General features: G+C 42.0%; 5 protein-coding genes across 16 annotated transcripts in view; 3 read left to right on the forward strand and 2 right to left on the reverse strand.

The window, feature by feature from the left end:
- Nucleotides 1-10,231: 10,231 nt before the first annotated feature.
- On the forward strand, nt 10,232-11,950 carry LOC124408370 (retinol dehydrogenase 13-like). 3 transcript variants are annotated; one of them, XM_046885266.1, is made up of 6 exons: nt 10,232-10,404; nt 10,599-10,764; nt 10,881-10,989; nt 11,087-11,401; nt 11,477-11,684; nt 11,768-11,950. In XM_046885266.1, the coding sequence occupies exons 1-6, from the start codon at nt 10,328-10,330 to the stop codon at nt 11,868-11,870; spliced, it is 978 nt and encodes a 325-aa protein (XP_046741222.1). In that variant the 5' UTR covers nt 10,232-10,327; the 3' UTR covers nt 11,871-11,950. The 3 variants fall into 3 exon arrangements, with proteins under 3 accessions (XP_046741222.1, XP_046741221.1, XP_046741223.1); XM_046885265.1 differs by having other exon boundaries at nt 11,477-11,671; nt 11,752-11,950; XM_046885267.1 differs by having other exon boundaries at nt 11,477-11,671.
- Nucleotides 11,861-13,744, reverse strand: LOC124408369 (retinol dehydrogenase 13-like). Of its 3 annotated transcripts, none has more exons than XM_046885264.1 (6): nt 13,591-13,744; nt 13,224-13,489; nt 13,056-13,160; nt 12,749-12,958; nt 12,453-12,663; nt 11,861-12,367 (listed from the first exon to the last, which is right to left on the reverse strand). In XM_046885264.1, the coding sequence occupies exons 1-6, from the start codon at nt 13,698-13,700 to the stop codon at nt 12,238-12,240; spliced, it is 1,032 nt and encodes a 343-aa protein (XP_046741220.1). In that variant the 5' UTR covers nt 13,701-13,744; the 3' UTR covers nt 11,861-12,237. The 3 variants fall into 3 exon arrangements, with proteins under 3 accessions (XP_046741220.1, XP_046741219.1, XP_046741218.1); XM_046885263.1 differs by having other exon boundaries at nt 13,224-13,495; nt 13,591-13,743; XM_046885262.1 differs by having other exon boundaries at nt 13,224-13,504; nt 13,591-13,743.
- A 417-nt stretch (nt 13,745-14,161) lies between these two features.
- LOC124408371 (FK506-binding protein-like) lies at nt 14,162-15,693 on the forward strand. Its single transcript, XM_046885268.1, has one exon. The coding sequence runs from the start codon at nt 14,447-14,449 to the stop codon at nt 15,302-15,304; it is 858 nt and encodes a 285-aa protein (XP_046741224.1). The 5' UTR covers nt 14,162-14,446; the 3' UTR covers nt 15,305-15,693.
- Nucleotides 15,473-25,450, reverse strand: LOC124408368 (atlastin). Of its 4 annotated transcripts, none has more exons than XR_006929411.1 (9): nt 25,289-25,450; nt 21,419-21,493; nt 20,735-20,997; nt 19,356-20,135; nt 19,017-19,238; nt 18,724-18,938; nt 18,570-18,636; nt 17,855-18,251; nt 15,473-17,711 (listed from the first exon to the last, which is right to left on the reverse strand). XR_006929411.1 is itself a non-coding variant. In XM_046885261.1 (8 exons), exons 1-8 carry the CDS (start codon nt 22,789-22,791, stop codon nt 17,592-17,594), a joined length of 1,914 nt encoding a protein of 637 aa, XP_046741217.1. In that variant the 5' UTR covers nt 22,792-23,251; the 3' UTR covers nt 15,473-17,591. The 4 variants fall into 4 exon arrangements, 1 of the variants encoding a protein (XP_046741217.1); XR_006929410.1 differs by lacking the exon at nt 25,289-25,450 and adding an exon at nt 22,620-23,265; XR_006929412.1 differs by lacking the exon at nt 21,419-21,493 and having other exon boundaries at nt 25,289-25,422.
- Nucleotides 25,451-25,741: 291 nt separating this feature from the next.
- The window catches only part of LOC124408381, a 164,644-nt gene continuing 162,583 nt past the window's right edge, over nt 25,742-27,802 (forward strand). For 4 of the 5 annotated variants that reach the window (XM_046885284.1, XM_046885286.1, XM_046885289.1 and 1 more), the window contains exon 1: nt 25,742-26,005. The gene's annotated coding sequence lies outside the window, so the exon portion shown is untranslated. The remainder of the gene's footprint in view (nt 26,006-27,802) is intronic. The other variant, XM_046885291.1, reaches the window with a different exon arrangement.

Here is a 27,802-nt window from a genome sequence, read left to right on the forward strand (position 1 = left end):
TTTCGCCCAAAAAATTGGTAAGGCTTTGAATTTTTGGCAAAAATCTTGAAGATCAAAATTCTTTTATGTACTTTTGCGTGAGGGATCGTTCGAACGCAATCCCAATACGCTGCGAGCAACGCATGAAAAGTTACAGCCGAAAAACTCATGATTTTCATCGTCGTTTCTCTGCTGCTGCTCCTACGCTCTTTTTGATGTGTTTTCTGAGTTCCTGGGGGTCGAATTACTCTCGAGATGGTCATACAAATCGATTCCGAGACGAGAAATTTTCGGCTCCAAAAATGACCAAAAAAGTAAGGCTTACCCCTTTGGATTTTTGACGAAAATTTCGACGATTCCGAAAAGTGCTGCAATAAATTCTTCCAGGCACTATTCCGCCGTAATTTTGCGAGAGGAATCGATTGAGCGCAGTCCCAATACGCTGCGAGCGATCGCTGAGAAGTTACAGCCGAAAAACTCATGATTTTCATCGTCGTTTCTCTGCTGCTGCTCCTACGCTCTTTTTGATGTGTTCTCTGAGTTCCTGGGGGTCGAATTACTCTAGAGGTGGTCATACAAATCGATTCCGAGACGAGAAATTTTCGGCTCCAAAAATGACCAAAAAAGTAAGGCTTACCCCTTTGGATTTTTGACGAAAATTTCGACGACTTCGAAAAGTGCTGCAATAAATTCTTTCAGGCACTATTCCGACGTAATTTTGCGAGAGGAATCGATTAAGCGCAGTCCCAATACGCTGCGAGCGATCGCTGAGAAGTTACAGCCGAAAAACTCATGATTTTCATCGTCGTTTCTCTGCTGCTGCTCCTACGCTTGTTTTGATGTGTTTTCTGAGTTCCTGGGGGTCGAATTACTCTAGAGATGGTCACACAAATCGATTCCGAGACGAGAAATTTTCGGCTCTGAAAATGACCAAAAAAGTAAGGTTTACCCCTTTGGATTTTTGACGAAAATTTCGACGATTCCGAAAAGTGCTGCAATAAATTCTTTCAGGCACTATTCCGACGTAATTTTGCGAGAGGAATCGATTAAGCGCAGTCCCAATACGCTGCGAGCGATCGCTGAGAAGTTACAGCCGAAAAACTCATGATTTTCATCGTCGTTTCTCTGCTGCTGCTCCTACGCTCTTTTTGATGAGTTTTCTGAGTTCCTGGGGGTCGAATTACTCTAGAAATGGTCATACGAATCGATTCCGAGACGAGAAATTTTCGGCTCTAAAAATGACCAAAAAAGTAAGGCTTACCCCTTTGGATTTTTGACGAAAATTTCGACGATTCCGAAAAGTGCTGCAATAAATTCTTTCAGTCACTATTCCGACGTAATTTTGCGAGAGGAATCGATTAAGCGCAGTCCCAATACGCTGCGAGCGATCGCTGAGAAGTTACAGCCGAAAAACTCATGATTTTCATCGTCGTTTCTCTGCTGCTGCTCCTACGCTTGTTTTGATGTGTTTTCTGAGTTCCTGGGGGTCGAATTACTCTAGAAATGGTCATACAAATCGATTCCGAGACGGGAAATTTTCGGCTCTAAAAATGACCAAAAAAGTAAGGCTTACCCCTTTGGATTTTTGACGAAAATTTTGACGATTCCGAAAAGTGCTGCAATAAATTCTTTCAGGCACTATTCCGACGTAATTTTGCGAGAGGAATCCATTAGGCGCAGTCCAAATACGCTGCGAGCAATCGCTGAGAAGTTACAGCCGAAAAACTCATGATTTTCATCGTCGTTTCTCTGCTGCTGCTCCTACGCTTGTTTTGATGTGTTTTCTGAGTTCCTGGGGGTCGAATTACTCTAGAGATGGTCACACAAATCGATTCCGAGACGAGAAATTTTCGGGTCCAAAAATGACCAAAAAAGTAAGGCTTACCCCTTTGGATTTTTGACGAAAATTTTGACGATTCCGAAAAGTGCTGCAATAAATTCTTTCAGGCACTATTCCGACGTAATTTTGCGAGAGGAATCCATTAGGCGCAGTCCAAATACGCTGCGAGCAATCGCTGAGAAGTTACAGCCGAAAAACTCATGATTTTCATCGTCGTTTCTCTGCTGCTGCTCCTACGCTTGTTTTGATGTGTTTTCTGAGTTCCTGGGGGTCGAATTACTCTAGAGATGGTCACACAAATCGATTCCGAGACGAGAAATTTTCGGGTCCAAAAATGACCAAAAAAGTAAGGCTTACCCCTTTGGATTTTTGACGAAAATTTCGACGATTCCGAAAAGTGCTGCAATAAATTCTTTCAGGCACTATTCCGACGTAATTTTGCGAGAGGAATCGATTAAGCGCAGTCCCAATACGCTGCGAGCGATCGCTGAGAAGTTACAGCCGAAAAACTCATGATTTTCATCGTCGTTTCTCTGCTGCTGCTCCTACGCTCTTTTTGATGTGTTTTCTGAGTTCCTGGGGGTCGAATTACTCTAGAAATGGTCATACAAATCGATTCCGAGACGAGAAATTTTCGGCTCCAAAAATGACCAAAAAAGTAAGGCTTACCCCTTTGGATTTTTGACGAAAATTTCGACGATTCCGAAAAGTGCTGCAATAAATTCTTTCAGGCACTATTCCGACGTAATTTTGCGAGAGGAATCGATTAAGCGCAGTCCCAATACGCTGCGAGCGATCGCTGAGAAGTTACAGCCGAAAAACTCATGATTTTCATCGTCGTTTCTCTGCTGCTGCTCCTACGCTTGTTTTGATGTGTTTTCTGAGTTCCTGGGGGTCGAATTACTCTAGAGATGGTCACACAAATCGATTCCGAGACGAGAAATTTTCGGCTCCAAAAATGACCAAAAAAGTAAGGCTTACCCCTTTGGATTTTTGACGAAAATTTCGACGATTCCGAAAAGTGCTGCAATAAATTCTTTCAGGCACTATTCCGACGTAATTTTGCGAGAGGAATCCATTAAGCGCAGTCCAAATACGCTGCGAGCAATCGCTGAGAAGTTACAGCCGAAAAACTCATGATTTTCATCGTCGTTTCTCTGCTGCTGCTCCTACGCTTGTTTTGATGTGTTTTCTGAGTTCCTGGGGGTCGAATTACTCTAGAGATGGTCACACAAATCGATTCCGAGACGAGAAATTTTCGGCTCTGAAAATGACCAAAAAAGTAAGGTTTACCCCTTTGGATTTTTGACGAAAATTTCGACGATTCCGAAAAGTGCTGCAATAAATTCTTTCAGGCACTATTCCGACGTAATTTTGCGAGAGGAATCGATTAAGCGCAGTCCCAATACGCTGCGAGCGATCGCTGAGAAGTTACAGCCGAAAAACTCATGATTTTCATCGTCGTTTCTCTGCTGCTGCTCCTACGCTCTTTTTGATGTGTTTTCTGAGTTCCTGGGGGTCGAATTACTCTAGAAATGGTCATACAAATCGATTCCGAGACGAGAAATTTTCGGCTCTGAAAATGACCAAAAAAGTAAGGCTTACCCCTTTGGATTTTTGACGAAAATTTCGACGATTCCGAAAAGTGCTGCAATAAATTCTTTCAGGCACTATTCCGACGTAATTTTGCGAGAGGAATCGATTAAGCGCAGTCCCAATACGCTGCGAGCGATCGCTGAGAAGTTACAGCCGAAAAACTCATGATTTTCATCGTCGTTTCTCTGCTGCTGCTCCTACGCTCTTTTTGATGTGTTTTCTGAGTTCCTGGGGGTCGAATTACTCTAGAAATGGGCATACAAATCGATTCCGAGACGAGAAATTTTCGGCTCTAAAAATGACCAAAAAAGTAAGGCTTACCCCTTTGGATTTTTGACGAAAATTTTGACGATTCCGAAAAGTGCTGCAATAAATTCTTTCAGGCACTATTCCGACGTAATTTTGCGAGAGGAATCCATTAAGCGCAGTCCAAATACGCTGCGAGCAATCGCTGAGAAGTTACAGCCGAAAAACTCATGATTTTCATCGTCGTTTCTCTGCTGCTGCTCCTACGCTTGTTTTGATGTGTTTTCTGAGTTCCTGGGGGTCGAATTACTCTAGAGATGGTCACACAAATCGATTCCGAGACGAGAAATTTTCGGGTCCAAAAATGACCAAAAAAGTAAGGCTTACCCCTTTGGATTTTTGACGAAAATTTCGACGATTCCGAAAAGTGCTGCAATAAATTCTTTCAGGCACTATTCCGACGTAATTTTGCGAGAGGAATCGATTAAGCGCAGTCCCAATACGCTGCGAGCGATCGCTGAGAAGTTACAGCCGAAAAACTCATGATTTTCATCGTCGTTTCTCTGCTGCTGCTCCTACGCTTGTTTTGATGTGTTTTCTGAGTTCCTGGGGGTCGAATTACTCTAGAGATGGTCATACAAATCGATTCCGAGACGAGAAATTTTCGGCTCCAAAAATGACCAAAAAAGTAAGGTTTACCCCTTTGGATTTTTGACGAAAATTTCGACGATTCCGAAAAGTGCTGCAATAAATTCTTTCAGGCACTATTCCGACGTAATTTTGCGAGAGGAATCGATTAAGCGCAGTCCCAATACGCTGCGAGCGATCGCTGAGAAGTTACAGCCGAAAAACTCATGATTTTCATCGTCGTTTCTCTGCTGCTGCTCCTACGCTCTTTTTGATGTGTTTTCTGAGTTCCTGGGGGTCGAATTACTCTAGAAATGGTCATACAAATCGATTCCGAGACGAGAAATTTTCGGCTCCAAAAATGACCAAAAAAGTAAGGCTTACCCCTTTGGATTTTTGACGAAAATTTCGACGATTCCGAAAAGTGCTGCAATAAATTCTTTCAGGCACTATTCCGACGTAATTTTGCGAGAGGAATCGATTAAGCGCAGTCCCAATACGCTGCGAGCGATCGCTGAGAAGTTACAGCCGAAAAACTCATGATTTTCATCGTCGTTTCTCTGCTGCTGCTCCTACGCTTGTTTTGATGTGTTTTCTGAGTTCCTGGGGGTCGAATTACTCTAGAGATGGTCACACAAATCGATTCCGAGACGAGAAATTTTCGGCTCCAAAAATGACCAAAAAAGTAAGGCTTACCCCTTTGGATTTTTGACGAAAATTTCGACGATTCCGAAAAGTGCTGCAATAAATTCTTTCAGGCACTATTCCGACGTAATTTTGCGAGAGGAATCCATTAAGCGCAGTCCAAATACGCTGCGAGCAATCGCTGAGAAGTTACAGCCGAAAAACTCATGATTTTCATCGTCGTTTCTCTGCTGCTGCTCCTACGCTTGTTTTGATGTGTTTTCTGAGTTCCTGGGGGTCGAATTACTCTAGAGATGGTCACACAAATCGATTCCGAGACGAGAAATTTTCGGCTCTGAAAATGACCAAAAAAGTAAGGTTTACCCCTTTGGATTTTTGACGAAAATTTCGACGATTCCGAAAAGTGCTGCAATAAATTCTTTCAGGCACTATTCCGACGTAATTTTGCGAGAGGAATCGATTAAGCGCAGTCCCAATACGCTGCGAGCGATCGCTGAGAAGTTACAGCCGAAAAACTCATGATTTTCATCGTCGTTTCTCTGCTGCTGCTCCTACGCTCTTTTTGATGTGTTTTCTGAGTTCCTGGGGGTCGAATTACTCTAGAAATGGTCATACAAATCGATTCCGAGACGAGAAATTTTCGGCTCTGAAAATGACCAAAAAAGTAAGGCTTACCCCTTTGGATTTTTGACGAAAATTTCGACGATTCCGAAAAGTGCTGCAATAAATTCTTTCAGGCACTATTCCGACGTAATTTTGCGAGAGGAATCGATTAAGCGCAGTCCCAATACGCTGCGAGCGATCGCTGAGAAGTTACAGCCGAAAAACTCATGATTTTCATCGTCGTTTCTCTGCTGCTGCTCCTACGCTCTTTTTGATGTGTTTTCTGAGTTCCTGGGGGTCGAATTACTCTAGAAATGGGCATACAAATCGATTCCGAGACGAGAAATTTTCGGCTCTAAAAATGACCAAAAAAGTAAGGCTTACCCCTTTGGATTTTTGACGAAAATTTTGACGATTCCGAAAAGTGCTGCAATAAATTCTTTCAGGCACTATTCCGACGTAATTTTGCGAGAGGAATCCATTAAGCGCAGTCCAAATACGCTGCGAGCAATCGCTGAGAAGTTACAGCCGAAAAACTCATGATTTTCATCGTCGTTTCTCTGCTGCTGCTCCTACGCTTGTTTTGATGTGTTTTCTGAGTTCCTGGGGGTCGAATTACTCTAGAGATGGTCACACAAATCGATTCCGAGACGAGAAATTTTCGGGTCCAAAAATGACCAAAAAAGTAAGGCTTACCCCTTTGGATTTTTGACGAAAATTTCGACGATTCCGAAAAGTGCTGCAATAAATTCTTTCAGGCACTATTCCGACGTAATTTTGCGAGAGGAATCGATTAAGCGCAGTCCCAATACGCTGCGAGCGATCGCTGAGAAGTTACAGCCGAAAAACTCATGATTTTCATCGTCGTTTCTCTGCTGCTGCTCCTACGCTTGTTTTGATGTGTTTTCTGAGTTCCTGGGGGTCGAATTACTCTAGAGATGGTCATACAAATCGATTCCGAGACGAGAAATTTTCGGCTCCAAAAATGACCAAAAAAGTAAGGTTTACCCCTTTGGATTTTTGACGAAAATTTCGACGATTCCGAAAAGTGCTGCAATAAATTCTTTCAGGCACTATTCCGACGTAATTTTGCGAGAGGAATCGATTAAGCGCAGTCCCAATACGCTGCGAGCGATCGCTGAGAAGTTACAGCCGAAAAACTCATGATTTTCATCGTCGTTTCTCTGCTGCTGCTCCTACGCTCTTTTTGATGTGTTTTCTGAGTTCCTGGGGGTCGAATTACTCTAGAAATGGTCATACAAATCGATTCCGAGACGAGAAATTTTCGGCTCCAAAAATGACCAAAAAAGTAAGGCTTACCCCTTTGGATTTTTGACGAAAATTTCGACGATTCCGAAAAGTGCTGCAATAAATTCTTTCAGGCACTATTCCGACGTAATTTTGCGAGAGGAATCGATTAAGCGCAGTCCCAATACGCTGCGAGCGATCGCTGAGAAGTTACAGCCGAAAAACTCATGATTTTCATCGTCGTTTCTCTGCTGCTGCTCCTACGCTTGTTTTGATGTGTTTTCTGAGTTCCTGGGGGTCGAATTACTCTAGAGATGGTCACACAAATCGATTCCGAGACGAGAAATTTTCGGCTCCAAAAATGACCAAAAAAGTAAGGCTTACCCCTTTGGATTTTTGACGAAAATTTCGACGATTCCGAAAAGTGCTGCAATAAATTCTTTCAGGCACTATTCCGACGTAATTTTGCGAGAGGAATCCATTAAGCGCAGTCCAAATACGCTGCGAGCAATCGCTGAGAAGTTACAGCCGAAAAACTCATGATTTTCATCGTCGTTTCTCTGCTGCTGCTCCTACGCTTGTTTTGATGTGTTTTCTGAGTTCCTGGGGGTCGAATTACTCTAGAGATGGTCACACAAATCGATTCCGAGACGAGAAATTTTCGGCTCTGAAAATGACCAAAAAAGTAAGGTTTACCCCTTTGGATTTTTGACGAAAATTTCGACGATTCCGAAAAGTGCTGCAATAAATTCTTTCAGGCACTATTCCGACGTAATTTTGCGAGAGGAATCGATTAAGCGCAGTCCCAATACGCTGCGAGCGATCGCTGAGAAGTTACAGCCGAAAAACTCATGATTTTCATCGTCGTTTCTCTGCTGCTGCTCCTACGCTCTTTTTGATGAGTTTTCTGAGTTCCTGGGGGTCGAATTACTCTAGAAATGGTCATACGAATCGATTCCGAGACGAGAAATTTTCGGCTCTAAAAATGACCAAAAAAGTAAGGCTTACCCCTTTGGATTTTTGACGAAAATTTCGACGATTCCGAAAAGTGCTGCAATAAATTCTTTCAGTCACTATTCCGACGTAATTTTGCGAGAGGAATCGATTAAGCGCAGTCCCAATACGCTGCGAGCGATCGCTGAGAAGTTACAGCCGAAAAACTCATGATTTTCATCGTCGTTTCTCTGCTGCTGCTCCTACGCTTGTTTTGATGTGTTTTCTGAGTTCCTGGGGGTCGAATTACTCTAGAAATGGTCATACAAATCGATTCCGAGACGGGAAATTTTCGGCTCTAAAAATGACCAAAAAAGTAAGGCTTACCCCTTTGGATTTTTGACGAAAATTTTGACGATTCCGAAAAGTGCTGCAATAAATTCTTTCAGGCACTATTCCGACGTAATTTTGCGAGAGGAATCCATTAGGCGCAGTCCAAATACGCTGCGAGCAATCGCTGAGAAGTTACAGCCGAAAAACTCATGATTTTCATCGTCGTTTCTCTGCTGCTGCTCCTACGCTTGTTTTGATGTGTTTTCTGAGTTCCTGGGGGTCGAATTACTCTAGAGATGGTCACACAAATCGATTCCGAGACGAGAAATTTTCGGGTCCAAAAATGACCAAAAAAGTAAGGCTTACCCCTTTGGATTTTTGACGAAAATTTCGACGATTCCGAAAAGTGCTGCAATAAATTCTTTCAGGCACTATTCCGACGTAATTTTGCGAGAGGAATCGATTAAGCGCAGTCCCAATACGCTGCGAGCGATCGCTGAGAAGTTACAGCCGAAAAACTCATGATTTTCATCGTCGTTTCGCAGCTGCTGCTCCTACGCTCTTTTTGATGTGTTTTCTGAGTTCCTGGGGGTCGAATTACTCCAGAAATGGTCATACAAATCGATTCCGAGACGAGAAATTTTCGGCTCTAAAAATGACCAAAAAAGTAAGGCTTACCCCTTTGGATTTTTGACGAAAATTTCGACGATTCCGAAAAGTGCTGCAATAAATTCTTTCAGGCACTATTCCGACGTAATTTTGCGAGAGGAATCGATTGAGCGCAGTCCCAATACGCTGCGAGCGATCGCTGAGAAGTTACAGCCGAAAAACTCATGATTTTCATCGTCGTTTCTCTGCTGCTGCTCCTACGCTCTTCTTGATGTGTTTTCTGAGTTTCTCGGGGTCGAATTACTCTTGAGATGGTCATCCAAATCGATTGCGAGACGAAAAAATCTTTGGCCAAAAAAATAGGCTTACCCTTTGGATTTTTGGTGAAAATTTCGATAATTCTGAACAATGCACCTGCGGGTCTAAAACTAGCCTCTTTTCCGAGAGATAACAAATACCGTAGTTTTTCCGATGTTCTTATTTGAAATACTGCTTTCGAATGGGAAAACTACAATTAGAAACTGGCTGCAGTATTCGAGATTGATGGACCGCGTGTATCGCTTCTGCTGTAAGCCCTTTGATCAATCTCCTAAATCGAAACTAAGCACGCAAGGGATCTCGAGTAATAGCTGGCAGCATATTGGAGACTATTTACGGAGTCATGAAAGAAGCGGGGAGCATTTTTCATCGTACCAAAAATGGATCGATACTGAAAGATTCCTTCGAAAATGTACCGGAGTCGACATTGATTTACGTTTGTAGATCAATACGGAAGCAGCACATTGGAGAGCTGCGTTAGAGCGCTTAATAGTGATTGTCTTATATTTAACGAAAAATAATTTCGCCTTCGAAGAAGCTCCGATCGTTTGGATACGTTGAATAATGGCAACTTTCTAGGTCTTATTGAATTAATAGGGAAGTTTGATCCTGTTATAATTGAACATGTAAGACGAATTCGATGACGTGAAGTTCACGATCACCATTGTGGAAAAAGGATTTGAAACGAGCTTATCGAACAACTAGATCGTCGAGTGAAATCTACCATACTAGATTAAGATATCACAAAAAAATCCAAGTATTTCTTCATAATATTAGATCGCATGCCAGACATTAGTCACGTCGAACAAATGTCTTTCACAATTAGATTTGTGGATACTTCAGACGGAAAGGTTCAAATCAAAGAACACTTGCTTGATTATCGCCCCGTAACAGAATCAACTGAAAAAGCTCGTCTTTGTCGTATGGAGCAAATATGTCAGGTATGCACAAAGAAATTCAAAGAGAATTACTACTTCATATCCTCAAGCATTCTTTAATACGTGCGGATGTCATTCGCTAAATTTGGTAGTTGGTGATGTCTCTAAGTCTCATGTCAATTCAGTTTCATCATTTGGAATCGTACAGAGAATTTACATCATTTTTAGCGCGTCTAGAAACCTTCGTTAATCTTGAAAAATCACGGGTGTATAATGAGCCAATGCCCGGGGCGCGTAAAACTCTTATGCCGGCACTGTGTTTAAAATACGCTCGTTGCGGCTTCGCTACACACGTGACACGCGTGACTCGTTCAAGAATCGGGCATCGCAAGGCCGGTTTTCTCACAGCATGCAGATAACAGGAAAAGCGTGTCGTATACTTTAATGTCGTGTAACCCTATTCGGCCTAACGATGGTTTGGACACCGCCGAAAATAGTTTTTATCTGCAGCTTTCCATGCACGGTCGTTGCTCTGGCAAGCTTGAAAAAGTAATTCGTCAATTTGGCTAACCTAACCTTACCTAGGCTGTTTTCATATAACATGTAACTGACAGTGTGTTGGATACGTATGTACTTCAGGGTACTGTATTCGTATAGAATTTGCACAAATCGATTGTACATTCCTCATATTCTCTACCCCGGACTCCACACTTGCAGCCGATTACAAAATTCACTTTACACAGGGCGCACACTGGTGGTACCCATTACAATGGCAAAGAGAAACTGACAGATAAGGTCGTCGTAATAACTGGGGCTAATACAGGAATTGGTAAAGAAACTGCGCTGGAAATGGCCAGGAGGAACGCCAAGGTTATCATGGCATGCAGGGATATGTATAAGTGCGAAGAGGTAGGCGAAACCAAGTCGAAACTCGTCTGTTACTAACCGTTAGAAATTGCAAACCTTTGTTACTCTCTCTTGCTTACCCGCGCATCCAATTTATGTCCCTGCATTTTCTGTTTCAGTCGCGTCAAAGTATAGTCTTACAAACGAACAACAAATACGTCTACTGCAGGAAGTGTGACCTGAGCTCGTTTGAGAGTATTCGTCAATTTGTTGATAGATTTAAGAAAGGTGAATCTGTAAAGTCTCTGTCTTTTGATTAACAGCTCTATATATTAGGATAGTTTGTAACCGCAGTGATTCTAAAGAATTTTATCCAATGTTTCAGAACAATCGCAGCTTCATATTCTCATCAATAATGCAGGTGTAATGCGTTGTCCAAAAAGCACAACGGAAGATGGGATAGAAACTCAACTGGGGGTTAATCACATGGGACATTTTTTGCTCACAAATTTACTGCTGGACAGGCTTAAAGCCTCCGCTCCATCGCGAATTATAAATGTTTCAAGCATAGCGCATAAACGTGGCGAAATCAAAGTTAAAGATTTAAACAGTGAGAAGGATTACGACCCAGCTAAAGCTTATGAGCAAAGCAAATTGGCAAATGTTCTTTTCACTAACGAGCTGGCAAGAAAACTCCAGGGTTGGTGTCACCAACATTTTTCCACACTGCTGCGTTTCTAATCTCATACTTGAAAACAGTAATTTGGTTTTGCAGGCACAGGAGTGACTGTGAATGCCGTTCATCCTGGGATTGTCGATACTGATATAATACGGCATATGGGATTTTACAATAGTACACTCAGTACAATTTTTCTTTACCCCTTTGCATGGCCCTTCATAAAGAGTCCAAAACAGGGGGCCCAAACTTGTATATACGCCGCACTGGATCCAAGTCTCACACACGTCAGTGGTAAATACTTTAGGTAAATCCTTTTTCACGATCAAGCTTATATGTTGCTCCTTCCCCCACCTACGGACTAAAATAAGGAGGTACTTTTCTTTCCAGCAATTGCAAGGAGGTTGACACAGCTCCACAAGCCAAGGATGAGAAGCTAGCGAAATGGTTGTGGCTAACTAGTGAGAAATGGACAAGGTTGAATGCCACTTAATATAAATATATTTTAGTAGAAAATATTCGGATACAAAATCTGGTCAGAGATCTAGTAAATAAACCGAGTAACGATTCTTGACAATTTTCTGACAATAACAATACTCTGGTATATTGGTTTAAAATTAGAAAACCGAGTGCGCCGATTTTTTAACCGAATTAACTTATCAACTTTGCACTCACCTTCTACAGAAATATTATACTCAATTCCAATAGCAATGGAAATGGGTTCTGGTAAAAAACAATTATAATATATCAGCTGACGATACTTATGTAATAATTAGTCGAGTCTGGTTGTTCACTTGCAGAATTTTGTGTAACACTATAATCTTCCCAAGCTGTTCTGTGTTCGCTTGGTAGTGAAGTGTTCACTCATTCGTTGTGACAATCTCAGGAAGCTCCACGAATGGTTGTACGAGCAAAAGTGACTTTGAATACAGTATCTCGGCTAGTTTATCGTCCATGGCATTCCGTGACGGAGTCTTCGTATCGCAATCGCTAGTAAAGTTAAGCAAATTACTGCCAACAGTTCATCGAATAGATTCACGTGAACTCAATTGGATTAAAGTGTATCTGTACTTACCTAAAATACTTTCCGGTGCTTTTCTCCAGCTGAGTAGATACAGCGGCATAAACCGACGTCTGTGCACCTTGCACAGGATTTTTAAGTAGTAACCACATCCATGGCTGCATTGATAACTTTATTATGTACGTGGAACTGATCGGAGATCTTCTCATGTGCCGCGTTCCTCTAACACGCCCAGGATTTACCGCATTCACCGTCACATTCGTATCTAGAATATGAAATGTGGAGAGTGCATCTAAACTTGCAAATTAACGATGGTAAATTGCAATAGAAATGATTGCTAATCTAATTACCTTTCAAAACATTACTCATGTGTCTAGCCATGAGTATCAAAGCAAGTTTGCTCTGTCCGAAGGCTTCCAATGGGGAGAAATTCTTTTCCAAATTCAAATCGTCCAAGTGAATCTCACTAGCTATATGGGCTTGAGCTGAGACATTTATAATTCTACCTTGTTTAGCTGCCTTGAGTTTCGGCAGCAGTAAATGCGTCAGCAAAAAATGTCCTGAGATGGGTGAATTAAAAGCAAGTAAAGTACAAGAATCAAGTGTTGTCGTAATGTTAATAGATTGGAAACAACTGTTAGCATGCGGGACAATTACCAAGATAGTTGGTGACAAAATGCATTTCAAAACCTTCCTCAGTTTTTTCATACGGATGAAAAGCGATTCCCGCATTATTGATCAATATATCGACTTGGTCTAGTTCTAAAAGAGAATGTAGATCAATTTAACACCAGATTCACTCAGTCTTTGCTTCACACATCATACCCAGATCTTCGGCAAAGGCACGAACACTCTTCAGCGAAGACAAGTCCACAATTCTAACGTCTGCCTTTCCATTAGGCATGGCTCGTATTTCTTCGGCTACTTTATTCCCAGCTTCTTCATCTTTGACAGCCAAAACTATGTGTCCTCCTCTCCTTGCCAGTTCTAAAGCTGTTTCTCTACCGATACCGCTCGAAGCCCCAGTTATCACAACCGTTTTCCCATCGATTCTCTCCTCGCTGGGACAGTCCGGTCCTCCCATATAAGCCCTAAAACTCGACCCGCTTATGTACCCAATCCCACGTGTTATATCGAAGGCATGCAATGGTCCGAGTCACAAATAATCGTCAAGCAACACATCACCATTTACCTTATCATTGTTAAAATTCCCAATACAATGCCCACAACGTATGGCCAGTACGAGTCGAGTAGAGGACTAAACTCTTGCAGAACATGCTGAAATTCCGCTAACTGACTCATGGTGACTTTCCGTATGATGTATGAAAAAATTCAGTAGCAAAGTTTTAAACTAAACGGCAACGACTATCAGTAGCAGGCTTGGGTCAGGGAGGAACAGCGACTGGTCTCAGCTGGTGAACTGTATTAAAATAAATTTACAGGGGGAAATGCAACGAATTGATCTAGATTGATGATAATAATTTCAAGGGGGCCGGATGTGAGAGTTAACAATGCACGGCAGCAGCCGTTACCTAGGAAGCACTTTCAGCTGCGACCAACCGAAGTCCCAAATTTTATTAACTGTTTTGTTACATCGATGAATGACAGATATTCGCATAACCTGGGAGACGTAATTCTCTCAGTTTTTCCGTTAAATTCTGTGAAATGCTCACTTATCAGTTATCATTCAGAAACGATTCATTCCGTTAAAGCGTATCTGCAGTCTGCACGTGCATCATATGGACAAAGCACGCACACCAGTTGAGTGTTGACATCTATAATCGCACGCCGCTGTCATCGTCGCCAAAGTTTGATCGTTTGTCGAGCGTGCTTCTCGCCTTGAAAGAATTCAGCGATATCCGTAGGTGAATAATAATCCCTTCTATACGACCATGTCATTGTAAAAGCGACGAATTCAGTGATTCGATCGATTCTTTACGTCAAAGAGTTGCTTATAGGTTAAGAAAACGGTGACTGATACTCTTGCCGCTTGTCAAGAATCACACGGGTAATATTACGAAATTGTATTCAAAAAGTGGGTCACGATCATGACGGTAGTTTGGGAGTCGGCGGACAGCAGTATTGAGAAAGAAATTTTGGTCCCTGGAAAATTTTCAAAGAAGCCCACGGAACGTTCCAGATGCAGTGTTAGAATCGAGGACGTAAACTCATCGGGGTTGTCCGACAATCCTGAAACTATACACAGCGATTACATTAGGCCATCGTCAACAGGAGAAGTGACGACAACTATCGGAGATGCAGAATGTAGGGTAGACGAGTATATCGAGAGGACGATTCAAACGATGTTCACTGGGGAGCAGAGTTTGGTAAGAATGAAATTAGACGACGCTTTTTGCCTATCGTTTAGGATAAAATTGTTAGTCTGTGAGATGCACGCACCGATTTGGGAATGGTCGTCAAAAGAGAAGTACGACGTGGCGTCGCGTTACAAAGAAGCAGGGGTGCGCCTTTATAAGTCGTCAAGAATCGTTGATGCCTTTTGGAAATTTAGCAAAGCTTGTAAGATCCTAATCAGTTTGGAACCCATCTGTGAGGACGATATAGAAGAACCGCTCAGACATGACGTAGAAAATCTTAGGAGGATCTTGTACAACAACATGGCGGAGTGTCACCTGATACGGAAAAACTTTGAGCACACAGTTTCCCTCTGCCACAAGGTTCTCGAAAGGGATGGGAACAACGTCAAAGCACTCTACAGACGAGCTGTAGCCCGAGAAAATCAAGGGGATTACGAACGAGCCTTGACAGACATGGAAAAAGTCGTCGGATTCCAGCCAAAAAATTCAGCTGCAAAAGAAAGACTTCACGTTTATAGGAGAAAAGTTTACGAAGCTCAGAAGAAGTACGACAATATGGTGAAGAAAATGTTTCACGTATGCGAATGACCGACGTCATCGCCTGATAGTATGTCGCTTGTGTAATAAAACAATCCACTAAATACCTGATTTGTAATTATAATGTAATAATCAGTACTTTTTCAATTTATATAAACAATTCATTTTATTCAACCATGGTTACCCCCTAATGATTTCTGTTAACAAAGCTTCGGTACATAATCCGTAAGGCTTCACCTTTATTAAATCACATCTGTCATAATTACAAAAATACGCATTTATTTCTAATATAATAACAAACAATTGGAACGTAACTTAATTCGCAACAATATTTTACTCCTGATTTCACATACGAATATAATGAAAATCAATCATTATTCCCCTTGTGTGAGATAATTTTATCCATATTAATTCGCTGTATTAAGTTATTGCAAGCGCTTCAAAATTATGACACATTGGATCGCAAAATAAGACATTCGAGTTATCGCAGACGTATGTAAATCAAGAGTATGGGAGAAGAGTCGAAACTTTACTGACGAAAATATTCTCTTCAGATATCTCGTGCCCAAACTTGTATGGCTACAATTTAAGTAGAGATTTTTTCACTTATTCTTGTAGGATTTTAACGCAATGAATCAAGAACTAATCATATTCCCTTTGAGGCGTAGATGTGTAATATATATTTTCAACTTAAATAATGGCACCTTGCTTAAGGACTTGCTTATCGATTACTTACACATTCGGACTAACGAGTCTGCTCTACATTTTTGCAAATAAACCTTAAGGTACTACTTAAACTTTCAAACACGCTACAGGCTCACTTTCAGATAAGTAATTAAGCAAGTCATCGTTACTGTGGCCAATATCTTAGCAAATTCAAGAACGGAATTACAAAACGATAAAAATTTCCCTGTAATAAATTAATGCAGTACCAAAGAAACTATTAAAATCACATGAGTAATATATGTAAGGAAAAAATGTATGTGCCATCACCATTTAAAAAAGTTTATGCTTTATCATTTTTACAATTGTTTGATAAAAAATCCTCCCGACGGTTTACTTTATTCAATTAGCACTTGTTATTGAGCTTTTGTTCTATTGACTAAGAATTAATTTCTAATAAAAACCTTGTGTACCCTAAGTTGTTAAAAACAGCATTCGTCGTACAAAGGTGTTTCCTCGTTTAAATAAAGCATACCAAGGAATTTTATAAAATCTCATTCAAGAATGGTGATCTAAAAAATACTGATTACACGTGTTGAGTAAATAATCGATGCAAATATTTGCATATACGTATGAACATAATTAAAAATGATGAAAAAAAAAACGAAAAAAAACCACCGCAATGTACAAACGAGTAATCAAAATCAATGCTAAAATAGCGTCACAAGGCGTTGTATGTAAAATACATGGCAAGACAGTTACCAGCAAAAAAATATGCTACATTATTTTGGAACAGAGTATAGATGCCTATATAAATACATAAATAGAGAGAGAGAGAGAGAGAGAGAGAGAGAATCTAATAATGTTATCTGTCAATTAGAAACTTTTATGACATAATTTTGAGCTCGGTGTTATTTACCGAGAGCCACAGAATTTAAACAAAGCTTTGTGACATTCAGGTCAGTTCAATTTTATTTGTGGAAGTATTAATTACGATTCATTTTATCAGGAATTTCTCCCATCAAGTTAGAAGAAAGTTAAAAAAAAAAAAAAAACTGAATAATCTCAAAGGAGTTACTGTTGCGTATGTTGCAGTATAAATATCACAAAACTTGTATTACAAAAAGCAACAAAAATAACGTATGAACCAGATATTATTCGTAGCACGGTCAAATATGCTTTGATTTTTATGTCTACTACCGGCAATGTACTATGACGGAAAACAAATCCCGCCTGGTTCAGTAGTAAAAAGTAATCATCTTTGACCAACCTACAATAATAGCACTGCTTATTGGTACAAGATTTTATTTCTATAACAATATAATAGCAATGATCATAGATTGTAATAATAACCATAATTTTAACAATCTGACATTGATTAACTATCAGAGTATACTGTACATACATTCACAACTATCATAGGTTGACCTCTTCATTGCCACTGTGTTATTCCTGTGACATATAGCCTTTAAAAATTTCACAGCTTGTTTGATAATAATTGTATGGAATCTGAATTTTAGTCATGCCAAAAATAAGTTTTTTCCTTCTTTCTTCTTTTGTAAAATTGCATTATTGTAGTATGCTTTGTTAGCTTTATATTTTTCTTCTCATGCTTTATATGTATTCATTTTTTTTGTATTTCCTACCGGGCGAAACATAATTAAGGGAATGAAAGTTACGATATTTTAGGCTTGCCGTTGGCACTTAACGTCGAATTTGTAGCCATCTCAGCAGCCTGCGCGACAGCTACGGATACTGACTTCTCCACGAACTGTTGATAAAGCGGTTTCATGAACTAGAATGTTAAAAATATTATCATTCGTACATGACCGTTCACGTTTGGTCGTTCAAAATTAATTTTTGTCTACAGTTATTTTTCTACTCATCATATATTTCAATACATCGTTCTAAACTTTGAACATAACAAGTGAACTGTACCTTTCCTAATCGTTGATTCCTTTCAAAGGAGGCGCGCGTGTTAGTGTCGGGGATATATAATTATAATATGATAATAAATCATCAACAAAAATGCAGGAGTAAAAGGCTAGGATAAACATAATTTGTACAAATTTGCGAAACATAAGTAAAAACAGGCTGCAAATAGTACCATAAACTACGTTTAAAGCATTATAAATCAATGGCGAGAATTTCATTCGAGAGCGATATAAACCTTGAATAAATAGCGAATGAAAAAGGAAGCGTGGGATCAGACTTTGCGATGCTCGCGAAGATAGTTACGAATAAGGGCGAAGGAAGGGATGGAGCATATAAAAACAAAAAATATGGAAAGGATTATGTATCTCAACCTGTGAATGAGATGTACACATAGCCAGGCCTGTTGGAACAAGAAAATCCTATATGTTAGTCAAAAAGCAGAAGACTGTCATTTGATTAGCTTTCACTGATACCAGCGTTTTTTTTTAGACATTTCAAACCCATCAATTCCTGTGATTCTCATTCAAGGATCTCACCATCGAATTATTTAATTTCGTGGTTAAATATGTTATCAAAATTTGAACGCGTTCCGTTGAACAAGCGAGCCAACTCTTGCCTCTGGTACTTTGAGTATATACATGTTAGTTGGTTTTATCAATTGATATTAATTTTTTTGAATTGAAGAAGGTAAACTTAGTAAGGATTGAATATTACTTACATTTTCCCAAATGGCACTTGCTAATTCATCTATTTGTGTTCCAAGCTCTCGAAGTTCTCCACTGTACCTGTAACAAGATACGCACGTTGTGGTTCGATCACGCCTCTTCAGTATGAGTCGCTTGGATAAAATAAAAAAATTAGGATATACGAACCTGATGTAAGCCCACAGCACCAGCGTTAAGAGTCCGATACCCATGACAAGATTACAAATATTCGCAATGGTGTAGAGACCGACCAAGCCGAATACTCCGGAAAGGATGTACATAGTTACGGCAATGGCGAAAAACACTGCCGGCGTTCGGGCAGCCTTGAATATATTTTTACTTTCGTTGTGCGCCTTGAATTGTTGGAACGATTCATCCATGTCCTGCAGAAAAATGAGTAGAAAAAAAGAGAACCGCGTAAAAGATGAGTTCCCTCGTCGATGCGTAGATATCAAGTTTACCTTTTGTAATTTTTCCATGTAAGTTTGACTGAACTCGTCGCCTCCCATTTTCCGTTTATTAGAGAACTGATAGAGCGCCCTATCGACGCATCTCTGGTGCTCAGACTCGAGGTGAGCTGTTGCCAAAAATGGTTTGGCACCCCCGCAGACATTTTCCATCATCTGCGAGTACAGATCTTTTGCTTCGGCTACTGCGGACAAGTTATTCGCCTCAGCCGTTGCCTGGTTGGAAATTAATGAATTATTATCAAGACGGTGTACGTTGAGTAGTTCCATTTGTAATCGTTGGAGCATCGATAAAATTGAACTACTTATACTTGAGGAGGAAAATAATCTTACCACAAGCATACTCTTCGGTTCGGGAAGCTCGTCTCCTTTGTAAATTTTAATGTAACTCTTGAAGTACTCTAACAGGTCTCTGGCTTTGACAACTTGACCGTCAATTTTTTTAGTAACTAAATTTTCCGGCGCAAGTAGCATCGGTACTAACGTCTGTAGTTGAACTTTAAACTCAGATTCAATTTCCGCTAATCTACCGTCGAAATTTGGATTTGTGGCAACTTTGAGCCCGGGATGAGGCATAAGGAAGCATGATATGTCTGAGAAACAGGATTTAATGTGTCTCCTCAAGCTCTGCAACTCGGGATGTTGTCTGTTCGATATCTCCAGTCTTCTCTGGAGTATCTTTTTACCCCCTTCAGCCCCGTAGTCAGCCTCGTAAGGGAAACTCCAGTCCCTCACCAAGAACTGTAATCTCTGGAATGGTGTGCTGCCCGACTTTTCCAAAGCCAATCTACCGTACTCGGTGAACAGTTGTAAATGCTGAAGATCATCCTCCTGGATATTTTGCGATAGATTGTATATCTGTACCGAAGACAGCATGGTGCTCAAGGCGAAAACCGTCGCGCAATCCCTGACCGTCGATTGACTGTCGAAAGCTCCTTGTGTGTCCATCAGTATAATGGCAACCTTCTCGCCGCTGGGAAGCGTCCCTTTGAACACTTTCGACCACATTAAAATCCCGGTAGTGTCCCGCTCGGATCCTCCCCTCCACGAAAAACCATCCAAGGGATCTTCGTCCGCCCCCAGCCACGAGTCCGTTTCAATATTTAGATTATACTGTCGGTGATCAAGTGTGCGAGAGGCAGGTCGACGTGATGGAAATTTCCCACATCAATGATGGAACATGGAACGGAAACGGGTTTCCTTATTAATTGAATGACGAAGACGTGATTAAGTATCACACGGAAGGGGTGCCTATGGACGTGAAAACGTCACGTGGGAACGACGAATGATTGACTAAACTCTACGGAATGACTGATCGCCGATTGTTTGGTGTAATGGAGTGTTTCACGGTGTCCCCTTCGTCTCCGCGCGATGTGTACTTCCAGGCAGGGCGAATTACGTTGTACATGCGACATTAAACGAGATCCTGTATCCGACGAGGTGGTAAGGGTGTAGCTACACGTGAACATGCTCAACGAGTTCAAATACACCTCAGAATAATGGGGTAGTTAATTGCGAACTCTTTGAACAAACACCTGCTACCCCTGCATGCGCCGAAATTATCCGAATCAAATGCACGGTGGAGGTAACTCGCGTTTATATACCAGAAGTTCGTTACAGAAAATGAGGGTGTATTATACAAAGCATAAACGATGGTTCAACCGTCTGGAAAGGGCGTGTTGGAAATGCCGATTTTCTCCTTAAATACTGACCTTGGTGTTCATGTAGCGAAGGAAGAAGTCGAGCAGGAAGCTCTTGCCTTTTCTAAAGGCTCCAGCAACGGATACGACGACGACGCTCCGGTCCTTAATATCGTCCTGGACGAGGATCTCCTCCAGGGCGTCTTCGTCGAGCTCAAAAGTATGGTCAGGATGGGCAAGTACCACCTGGACGGGCTTGCCCACTTCCCGTCCATCGCCAACCTCCGGTTCCTCCATCGAGAGCCTCTCTATCCTCTCTCGATCTCCCGAATTTTCTAAGCCCACAGAGCCGATTATGACTTTCCAGATTGCAAATGAAAATATTTTCTATTCTATTCTAGAGCTGGGAGATTCTTTATCTTTCTCTCTCTCTCTCACTCTCATTTTTACAAAAAATTGTAACCAAGAAATCAAACTATACTAAAATAGATTGAAATAAAATTTTGAAAGTCACTAAAAATGTTCGAAAATAATTTTATAAGGCAATTTAAGGTAGTTGATACACTTGAATCAGGATTTTTTCAAATGATTCCATACGCCATAATCGCATAAATGTCATTAATATAGTTTTTCCCCGAATGTCCTTTCAGTTGCCCATTTCTTAATTCCCTGACATTTCCAGGTTTTTTCCTGGCCGGTGCAGGCCATCATGGAATGGAATAAAGTAAGATGAGGAATACAAGAATTGACCCCTACCTTTTTGAGCCTCCCTGCTTCTTCGCAGTATGCGGTTGACATTTTCGTCGAGCGATGTCATCGGTGATTTCACAGCTGAAAGCAGTAGGTACAACATGTATACTCCATTCCTCCCAGACTGTTCTTATTTTTCTTCGTGAGAAAAAAAATCTATTTCAGCTCAGCGATCTCTCGTTTTCGCGTTTATTATACCACATCTTACGTACCCGAGCCGCACCGTCACGGCATCACGCCAGAGTTTACATCTCGATCACCGTTGTTATACTTCTAGAATATCCATACGATACGGACATGTTATTATACATGAAACGAAATCTATTCCATTCCTTAGTTCCGGCGTATTTGTAATTCCGAAAAAATTCACGTGTATTGTATACGCTTACGTGGGTGTCCTGCGCGTAATAGACAGACGGATTTTTGTGTACGTATAACGTAAAAACCCGTAGTCAGATGGACGTTGAAAGATACAACTGCACTTGCGATGACGGTCGGTTTACAGTTTGCGTTACAGAAAACGATCCTTCCTCTATCTGTATTCGTAAGATCTTGGATCGTTGTCAACAATTTTGGTTATATTCAATTGCGGTTATACTTTAAATCGAGTACCCAATATAACGCTCTCCTCATAATGCAGCGAAAGTGAAAGCAATCTCGTGGGTAAATTAGAGTGTTAACGCCCCGGGCAATGTGAACCCTATACAACACCGGCGTGTAGATTAAGCTTTCCTTCTTGTTTTTGTCAAGTCTTGATTTTCGCCATTCCTTTCTATTATTTATGCGTTCTTTCGCTTTGTACATTAATTTATACGTATCGCCGCTGGTGTATAGCTGAGAGAAATTTTACAGTCTAGCGAAAGAAGAGAGTGACAAGTGTGCGTGTGTGTGTGTGTCTGTCTGTAACACCGGGGGCATGGTTAGCAAATAATACATATATGTATATTGAGGGATATGTTTGAATATTCGCAGCCGAGAGTGACTCAGCGATCGGCAGTATCGTTCAATGAATTAACATTCAGACAGACCGTATTAACAGATAAGTTCGTCATTTTCCGCCGCAAACGCTTCCGCATTCGAGGAGAAAAGCTGAATAAATAAAAATACGAATCGCGATGCAATATAAATTTTGTATAAGTAACTCGGCTTAACATATGAGCAATACATGCGGTTACATAATTATCCCTATCGTATGCATTACATGTACCAGCAATGCCCGGTTCCTGAATGTCGAAGGATTTTTTCACGGGGTCCTCATCGACCCCTTGGATTTTCCTGGGTCCTGTTTTTGGGCCGGAACTTCGGTCCCTCTTTGGTTTCACCTTCCTTCGACCGTCCCGCGGATTTTCTCGCGGCTTGACGCGTCTTTCACTCTGCATTTTCCGGACCAGCCTAGCAGCAGCCGCTGCACGAAAGACCCTCGACACGACCGACTACCATTCGCGCTCGTCGAGTAGATGATTTTTATGGTGTCAATTGAGCGCTTATTCACGCCGAGAATTATTGCTGCCTCGTTACTAATCGCTACTTAACTTATACTGCCAACCCGCGGTCTCTTCGCACTGATCGTCCGACGAGGTTCCGAACACTCGAGAATTTCGGCAGATGAGACGGAAATAATACTCACTGTATATAATTTGGCACAGTTCGGGATTTCGGATGTCGGCCGCCTGCCATGATCTTGGTGGCGGCCAAAAATTCTTACACTTGACAAAAATTTCAGAACCATTTTATCCCTGTTTCTCGCTCCTCTACAATCCATCATTTTGCATCTATCCGTCGCTCAACGTTGACAACCGCGAAACTATATTTATAATCGTCCTGACGCCTTCATCGCATGTATACATTCAGCGTTAACTGTAATTCTGGTCGCAATTATTTCCTCCTTTTTCCCCCCAAGACTCTACGAAAACTCTGTGTAAAATTTTGAAAAAAATTGAAAAATTATTACGAGTATCTACAAAATTCAAACATATCTCCACCTCGTACCCGTCACCTAGTGCCCTTCGTCTCTCCGAGGATTCTTCCTCGTGAAATCTTACGACGACGACGCTCTGGGGATTAGTCACGCGTTTCGTTTATCGTGCGTATCTCGCATGCATGTGATCAGACATCATATATAGAATGAGCGTACATTAACCATCGCGTATATATCCTACAATTCGTGTAGGTAGTTACACCTCGTCACTAACGAGTTTGCGCTTCTCCTTCCTCCTCCGTCGCTGTGACCCGTTTCACCTATTCGCGGTTTCGTTTGCTGTACCGAGCCTCCCCCGTTCCTCATCGATTGACACCTGATTAGAGTAATTATCGTGGAATATTTATAGGTAAGGTTGTCAAGCCTCGATGAATGATCGGCGAAAATGTAACGAAGCACTAAGAGAGCAAAGCGAATCTCGTTTTTGTTTTTACTGCGGGAAACGAGTCGCGGGTACAAATACGAGCAATATTATACAGAGATATATGAGATATGTTATTTAGAGTGGAGGGAATAATATTTTCTCTTCAATATTCTCGGGGTAATTTAAGGAATTGGAACGATTCGATGTGCCGCTGCTGCCTCGGAACGGACACCCGTTCTCGTCGCCGCCGTCCCTTTTAAGTCAGTCTGATACTTCCGCCCGGCCCATCGCTGCTGCGAAATATCTTAATTGCCGCGGAACGAATTAATGGAAAGTGGAAAATTCGCATGGGGCAAACGATTTCTCTGGGGAGGAAAGAAACGGGAGGTAAGGAGGGAGCGAAGAATTAATTCCGAGAATAAATGAACGGATGAAATAGCAGCGTGCGGCGAAACGGGGAAAATGTCAATGCCTGGGGTGCCGGTTTTAAGAGAGTTGATAAAATTTAATAACCGCAAGATTGCATCAATATCGAGTATCTGTCCGAGTGATTGATCGAACTTTGATGCCTGAAATTGGATCGTTCGCGCGGACCGAATTACATCATGGAATCAAAGGACTTTAAACTCTTCGCAAGTGTGGAAACAAAAAGATAGAACGTTACCAGGGGCAGGATTTTTTTAAACATTAGCATACAACGTAGCAAAAAAATTCGGCGATCGCAGGAATCATCGTGGACGTTGACCGAAGGTATGCGGCTAATCGTTTAAAAGAGTCTCGACGAAACGTATTCGAGACGAAATGCAAAGTGATTTGGTGATCGAAGTCTCTTGCAAAAAAAAAAAACATACACGATGTATACGTGATTCTAAATTACCGCCTACGTCAGTCAACTTCGTTCGCACGGGAAATCTAGTTCCGGATTAATTCGCGAAGGTGGCAGCACATGCCGGGACATCTGTCATGCGTCGTAGGTGCCTTCGGAATTTCACCCTACACAATCCGACCTGCTGCGTGGAGCGATGACATTATGACAGAGAAGGTTCGTTGGCTGGTTATAAGGGATGAAATGAACGGATCGAGAGGCTCGCGAAACCCGCCAATGTAATGAAAAGTCTGGCGTCGAGCGATCAGTGACGGGAAATGAGGGCTGCTAACCTGTATTCGCAAGGCCGAACAACGAGCTGACAGGAGCAGGAGGAACGTTATAACCTTCGTCGTTTCTTCGGCCGTCGCGACTCGTCGACGAATTTCGAGGTTAACGTATCGTCGATTCGAAGGTGTAGGAGATCGCGACGCGAGGCTCGGCGAGGGGGGCAGGGGGGGAGGGAAAAAAAACAAGGGGGAACAAAACATCGGAGTGATGTTGCAGAATACAGCTGGAGCCACTCGATGCTCGGTATTTTCGTCCGCCTCGCGCTCCCTCAACCGTTTCGTACGTTTCCGAGGACTCGGGAGTCTCGGCGACGTCGAAAGGCGACGGTTTCGACCGAATTTCCTTAGCAACATAGGTTAATAATTGGTTAAAACTCACCAGCATCCGTGCTCTCGTACTCGCCACTATGTTTACGTTGTTTAGCGTCGGCCATGTTGGGTTGCGTGTGACGTCACTTCCAGAACTGCCTCCACTGGCTCTGGCTCTAAGGCTGCGTGCGGCGGCGGCGCCGCCGTTCGGCTTCGGTTTTCCACTCTTGCATGTGTGTGTACTTGTACTGCTACGCCACTGCGCGCCGCCGCTTCGCTTCTCCGAGTCGCGCGCGACCAGCGGGGATACCTACTTTCCCATTTTGCGTCGATTAAACGCTGCCTGCGTCGCATCGTCGTCCGACAACCGCGTCAACGTCGCGGTAAAATAACAACGAGAGCGGATCCAAGCCAGCTGTTCGTACGCCTATTTACAGCTGACCAGAGCGATCAGCCCTCCGTCGCTGTTCCTTCGTTCGCCCCCCGCTTTCCCCCCCCTCGCCTCGCGCCATTCGATATTTACAATCCGTATATGTTGTACAACCAGTACCTACATTGTACGAACGAACCAAAGGGAGAGTAGCGCGCGCGACACGCGCACTACATTTCATCCGCGGATTTATCTTTATCTCAAATGTGTTTCGCGGCCCGCAGATTCCCATGGTGGAATGTGGATGCTGTGCGCGGTGGTTTGTTTCGTGCGGGGTTTTAATTTTTATTGTGTGACTCGTGTGATCGTTTCAGTGCTGCCAGGAGGGGACCTAACCAAACCTGGAGACCAACCGTCGTAAGTAGTACAACACACGAACGCTTTGTCATCTAGGTATCACCTTTGTGTCACTCTCTCTCTCTCTCTCTCTCTCTTGCCTATCGTTACGCTACCCTCCTCACCGTCCGTTGTTTCTTCCACCGAACGATATTAATTTCGCGTTTTATAAACGCGATTTTAGAATAGTTTTCGCGTAAAATGGTCGCGATGTTACCGTCGACGGTGTCGTTCGGTAAACAAACTCCGACCAGCCGATGATTATCGACATACTCTCGCCCTACGATCGTCGCTTTAACAACACGTTAAATTTTTCATTTTCAATCGCAAAATTTTGTCACCTGCCAACGGACGCCACGGGTATCTATTGCCTGTTTACAAAACGTTCGAAATCAGTGTATCATTCGCGTTTTTCTCTCTCTTACCTTTCATTCGTCTTTCTTATCGTCGTTCTCATCGCGGTCTTTCTTTTTTTCTTTCCTCTCTCTTTTGCTCACGACTTTTCGTTCAACTCAAAAAGTACACGAACTCATCGAGAACGCGAGAATCACGCGTCGTGTCGATTCTTCCTTCCGAAAGCTCGAGTAACGAAACGTCAAAAGTCACAGAAACCTGACCCCCCCCCCGTATAATGTATATTAATTTTCATCGTTTTAAAATATCGCACCCCCCTCTCCCCCCTCCTCCTTGTCAAAATAAAAGAACAAAAAAATAATAATCATTATTCACAATTTACGAGAGTTTTGACAGCGGCACCGGTTTCTCGACGAGATACTCTGGCCGATGAGGAATTCTTTGACAAGGGCAGGTATAAGCTGTTGCATTTAAAGGGCCTCTGCTGCTGTTTCATTCACGTGGCCTCACCACCACACGCAAGCGAGGGGGGGGGGGGGAGGTGCATTGACAGAGGGATTTAACCGTCGTCGTGGATATTTAAAGGGCCGAACGAATTACGTCACCGGCAGGTGCAAGGCAGGGAGGGATGTTGTTCGTGTTTTCTCGCTTCCGTTGCATTCTTCTTTCGAATTTAAAGACGACAGAGGGGATAAGAATGGGGGAAGCAGGAGAAACGTAATCTATTAACTAGCTACCGCTGACCGATTCTTCTTCGTTTCGTCGGCTGACTAATCTCGGGTTGCCCGACTTTTTAGCTTCGAGCTCTCGCGCGTCATCGGACGATTCGGATGGGCCCGAATTCAGTCATGTCGAAGTTAGCAACGTCATTGTAACGACGATTTTTATTGAGGAAAAACCGTTATTTCGCCATTTTGAAATTGTTTGAAATTCGGTGAACCATTATTGTGAACGAAATGTACGCACATTTAGCAATCTTACTTCCTTCAATGTCGTTGTAAAAAATAAGAGAATATAGTCATCTTTTCCCAATGTTTCGTGAAGATAAGGTTACCAACTTCAATATCGTTAAATTCAACCGTCTTTTTCCTTCTTCTTCTTCTTCTTTTTTTTCTTCTCCTTGCGCTGACTAGCCATCATTTTGCTCGAGGTGATTTGTTTAATTATTATTCCGCCGTTGCGCAAGGTCTAATATAATAATTAATAATTACTCTTTACATGGCGGTAGAGCAGAGTTCTCTTTCTTTTTCATCGATCACCGAAAAGGAGCCTTTCATGTGCCATTTATTGTTCCAAAGTACATGAATTATATATATTTTTTTTTATTCACTTTCAAAGCTGCGATTTTTCGATCACCGTTAGGTCAACTTAAAATCGATATTTTCTTGTTTAGTTCGCAATCTTTTCAAATACATATAATACATTCCTATAGGAATGCTTGTGATTTGATTTACCCTTCGATTA

Source organism: Diprion similis, chromosome 7, assembly GCF_021155765.1.
Source record: "Diprion similis isolate iyDipSimi1 chromosome 7, iyDipSimi1.1, whole genome shotgun sequence".
In the NCBI taxonomy this organism is placed as follows: domain Eukaryota; kingdom Metazoa; phylum Arthropoda; class Insecta; order Hymenoptera; family Diprionidae; genus Diprion; species Diprion similis.

Coding starts and splice junctions, on each gene's coding strand:
- LOC124408370 (XM_046885265.1), top strand. CDS start 10,328: ATGGTTTGGACACCGCCGAAAATAGTTTTTATCTGCAGCTTTCCATGC. Junction 10,405..10,598: donor GCTCTGGCAAGCTTGAAAAA/GTAATTCGTCAA, acceptor CACTTTACACAG/GGCGCACACTGGTGGTACCC. Junction 10,990..11,086: donor TGTTGATAGATTTAAGAAAG/GTGAATCTGTAA, acceptor CCAATGTTTCAG/AACAATCGCAGCTTCATATT.
- LOC124408369 (XM_046885262.1), bottom strand. CDS start 13,700: ATGAGTCAGTTAGCGGAATTTCAGCATGTTCTGCAAGAGTTTAGTCCT. Junction 12,664..12,748: donor CATGAGTAATGTTTTGAAAG/GTAATTAGATTA, acceptor TTCATATTCTAG/ATACGAATGTGACGGTGAAT. Junction 12,368..12,452: donor AGCACCGGAAAGTATTTTAG/GTAAGTACAGAT, acceptor TAACTTTACTAG/CGATTGCGATACGAAGACTC.
- LOC124408371 (XM_046885268.1), top strand. CDS start 14,447: ATGACGGTAGTTTGGGAGTCGGCGGACAGCAGTATTGAGAAAGAAATT.
- LOC124408368 (XM_046885261.1), bottom strand. CDS start 22,791: ATGCAGAGTGAAAGACGCGTCAAGCCGCGAGAAAATCCGCGGGACGGT. Junction 19,239..19,355: donor AACCGAAGAGTATGCTTGTG/GTAAGATTATTT, acceptor ATTTCCAACCAG/GCAACGGCTGAGGCGAATAA. Junction 18,939..19,016: donor ACATGGAAAAATTACAAAAG/GTAAACTTGATA, acceptor ATTTTTCTGCAG/GACATGGATGAATCGTTCCA.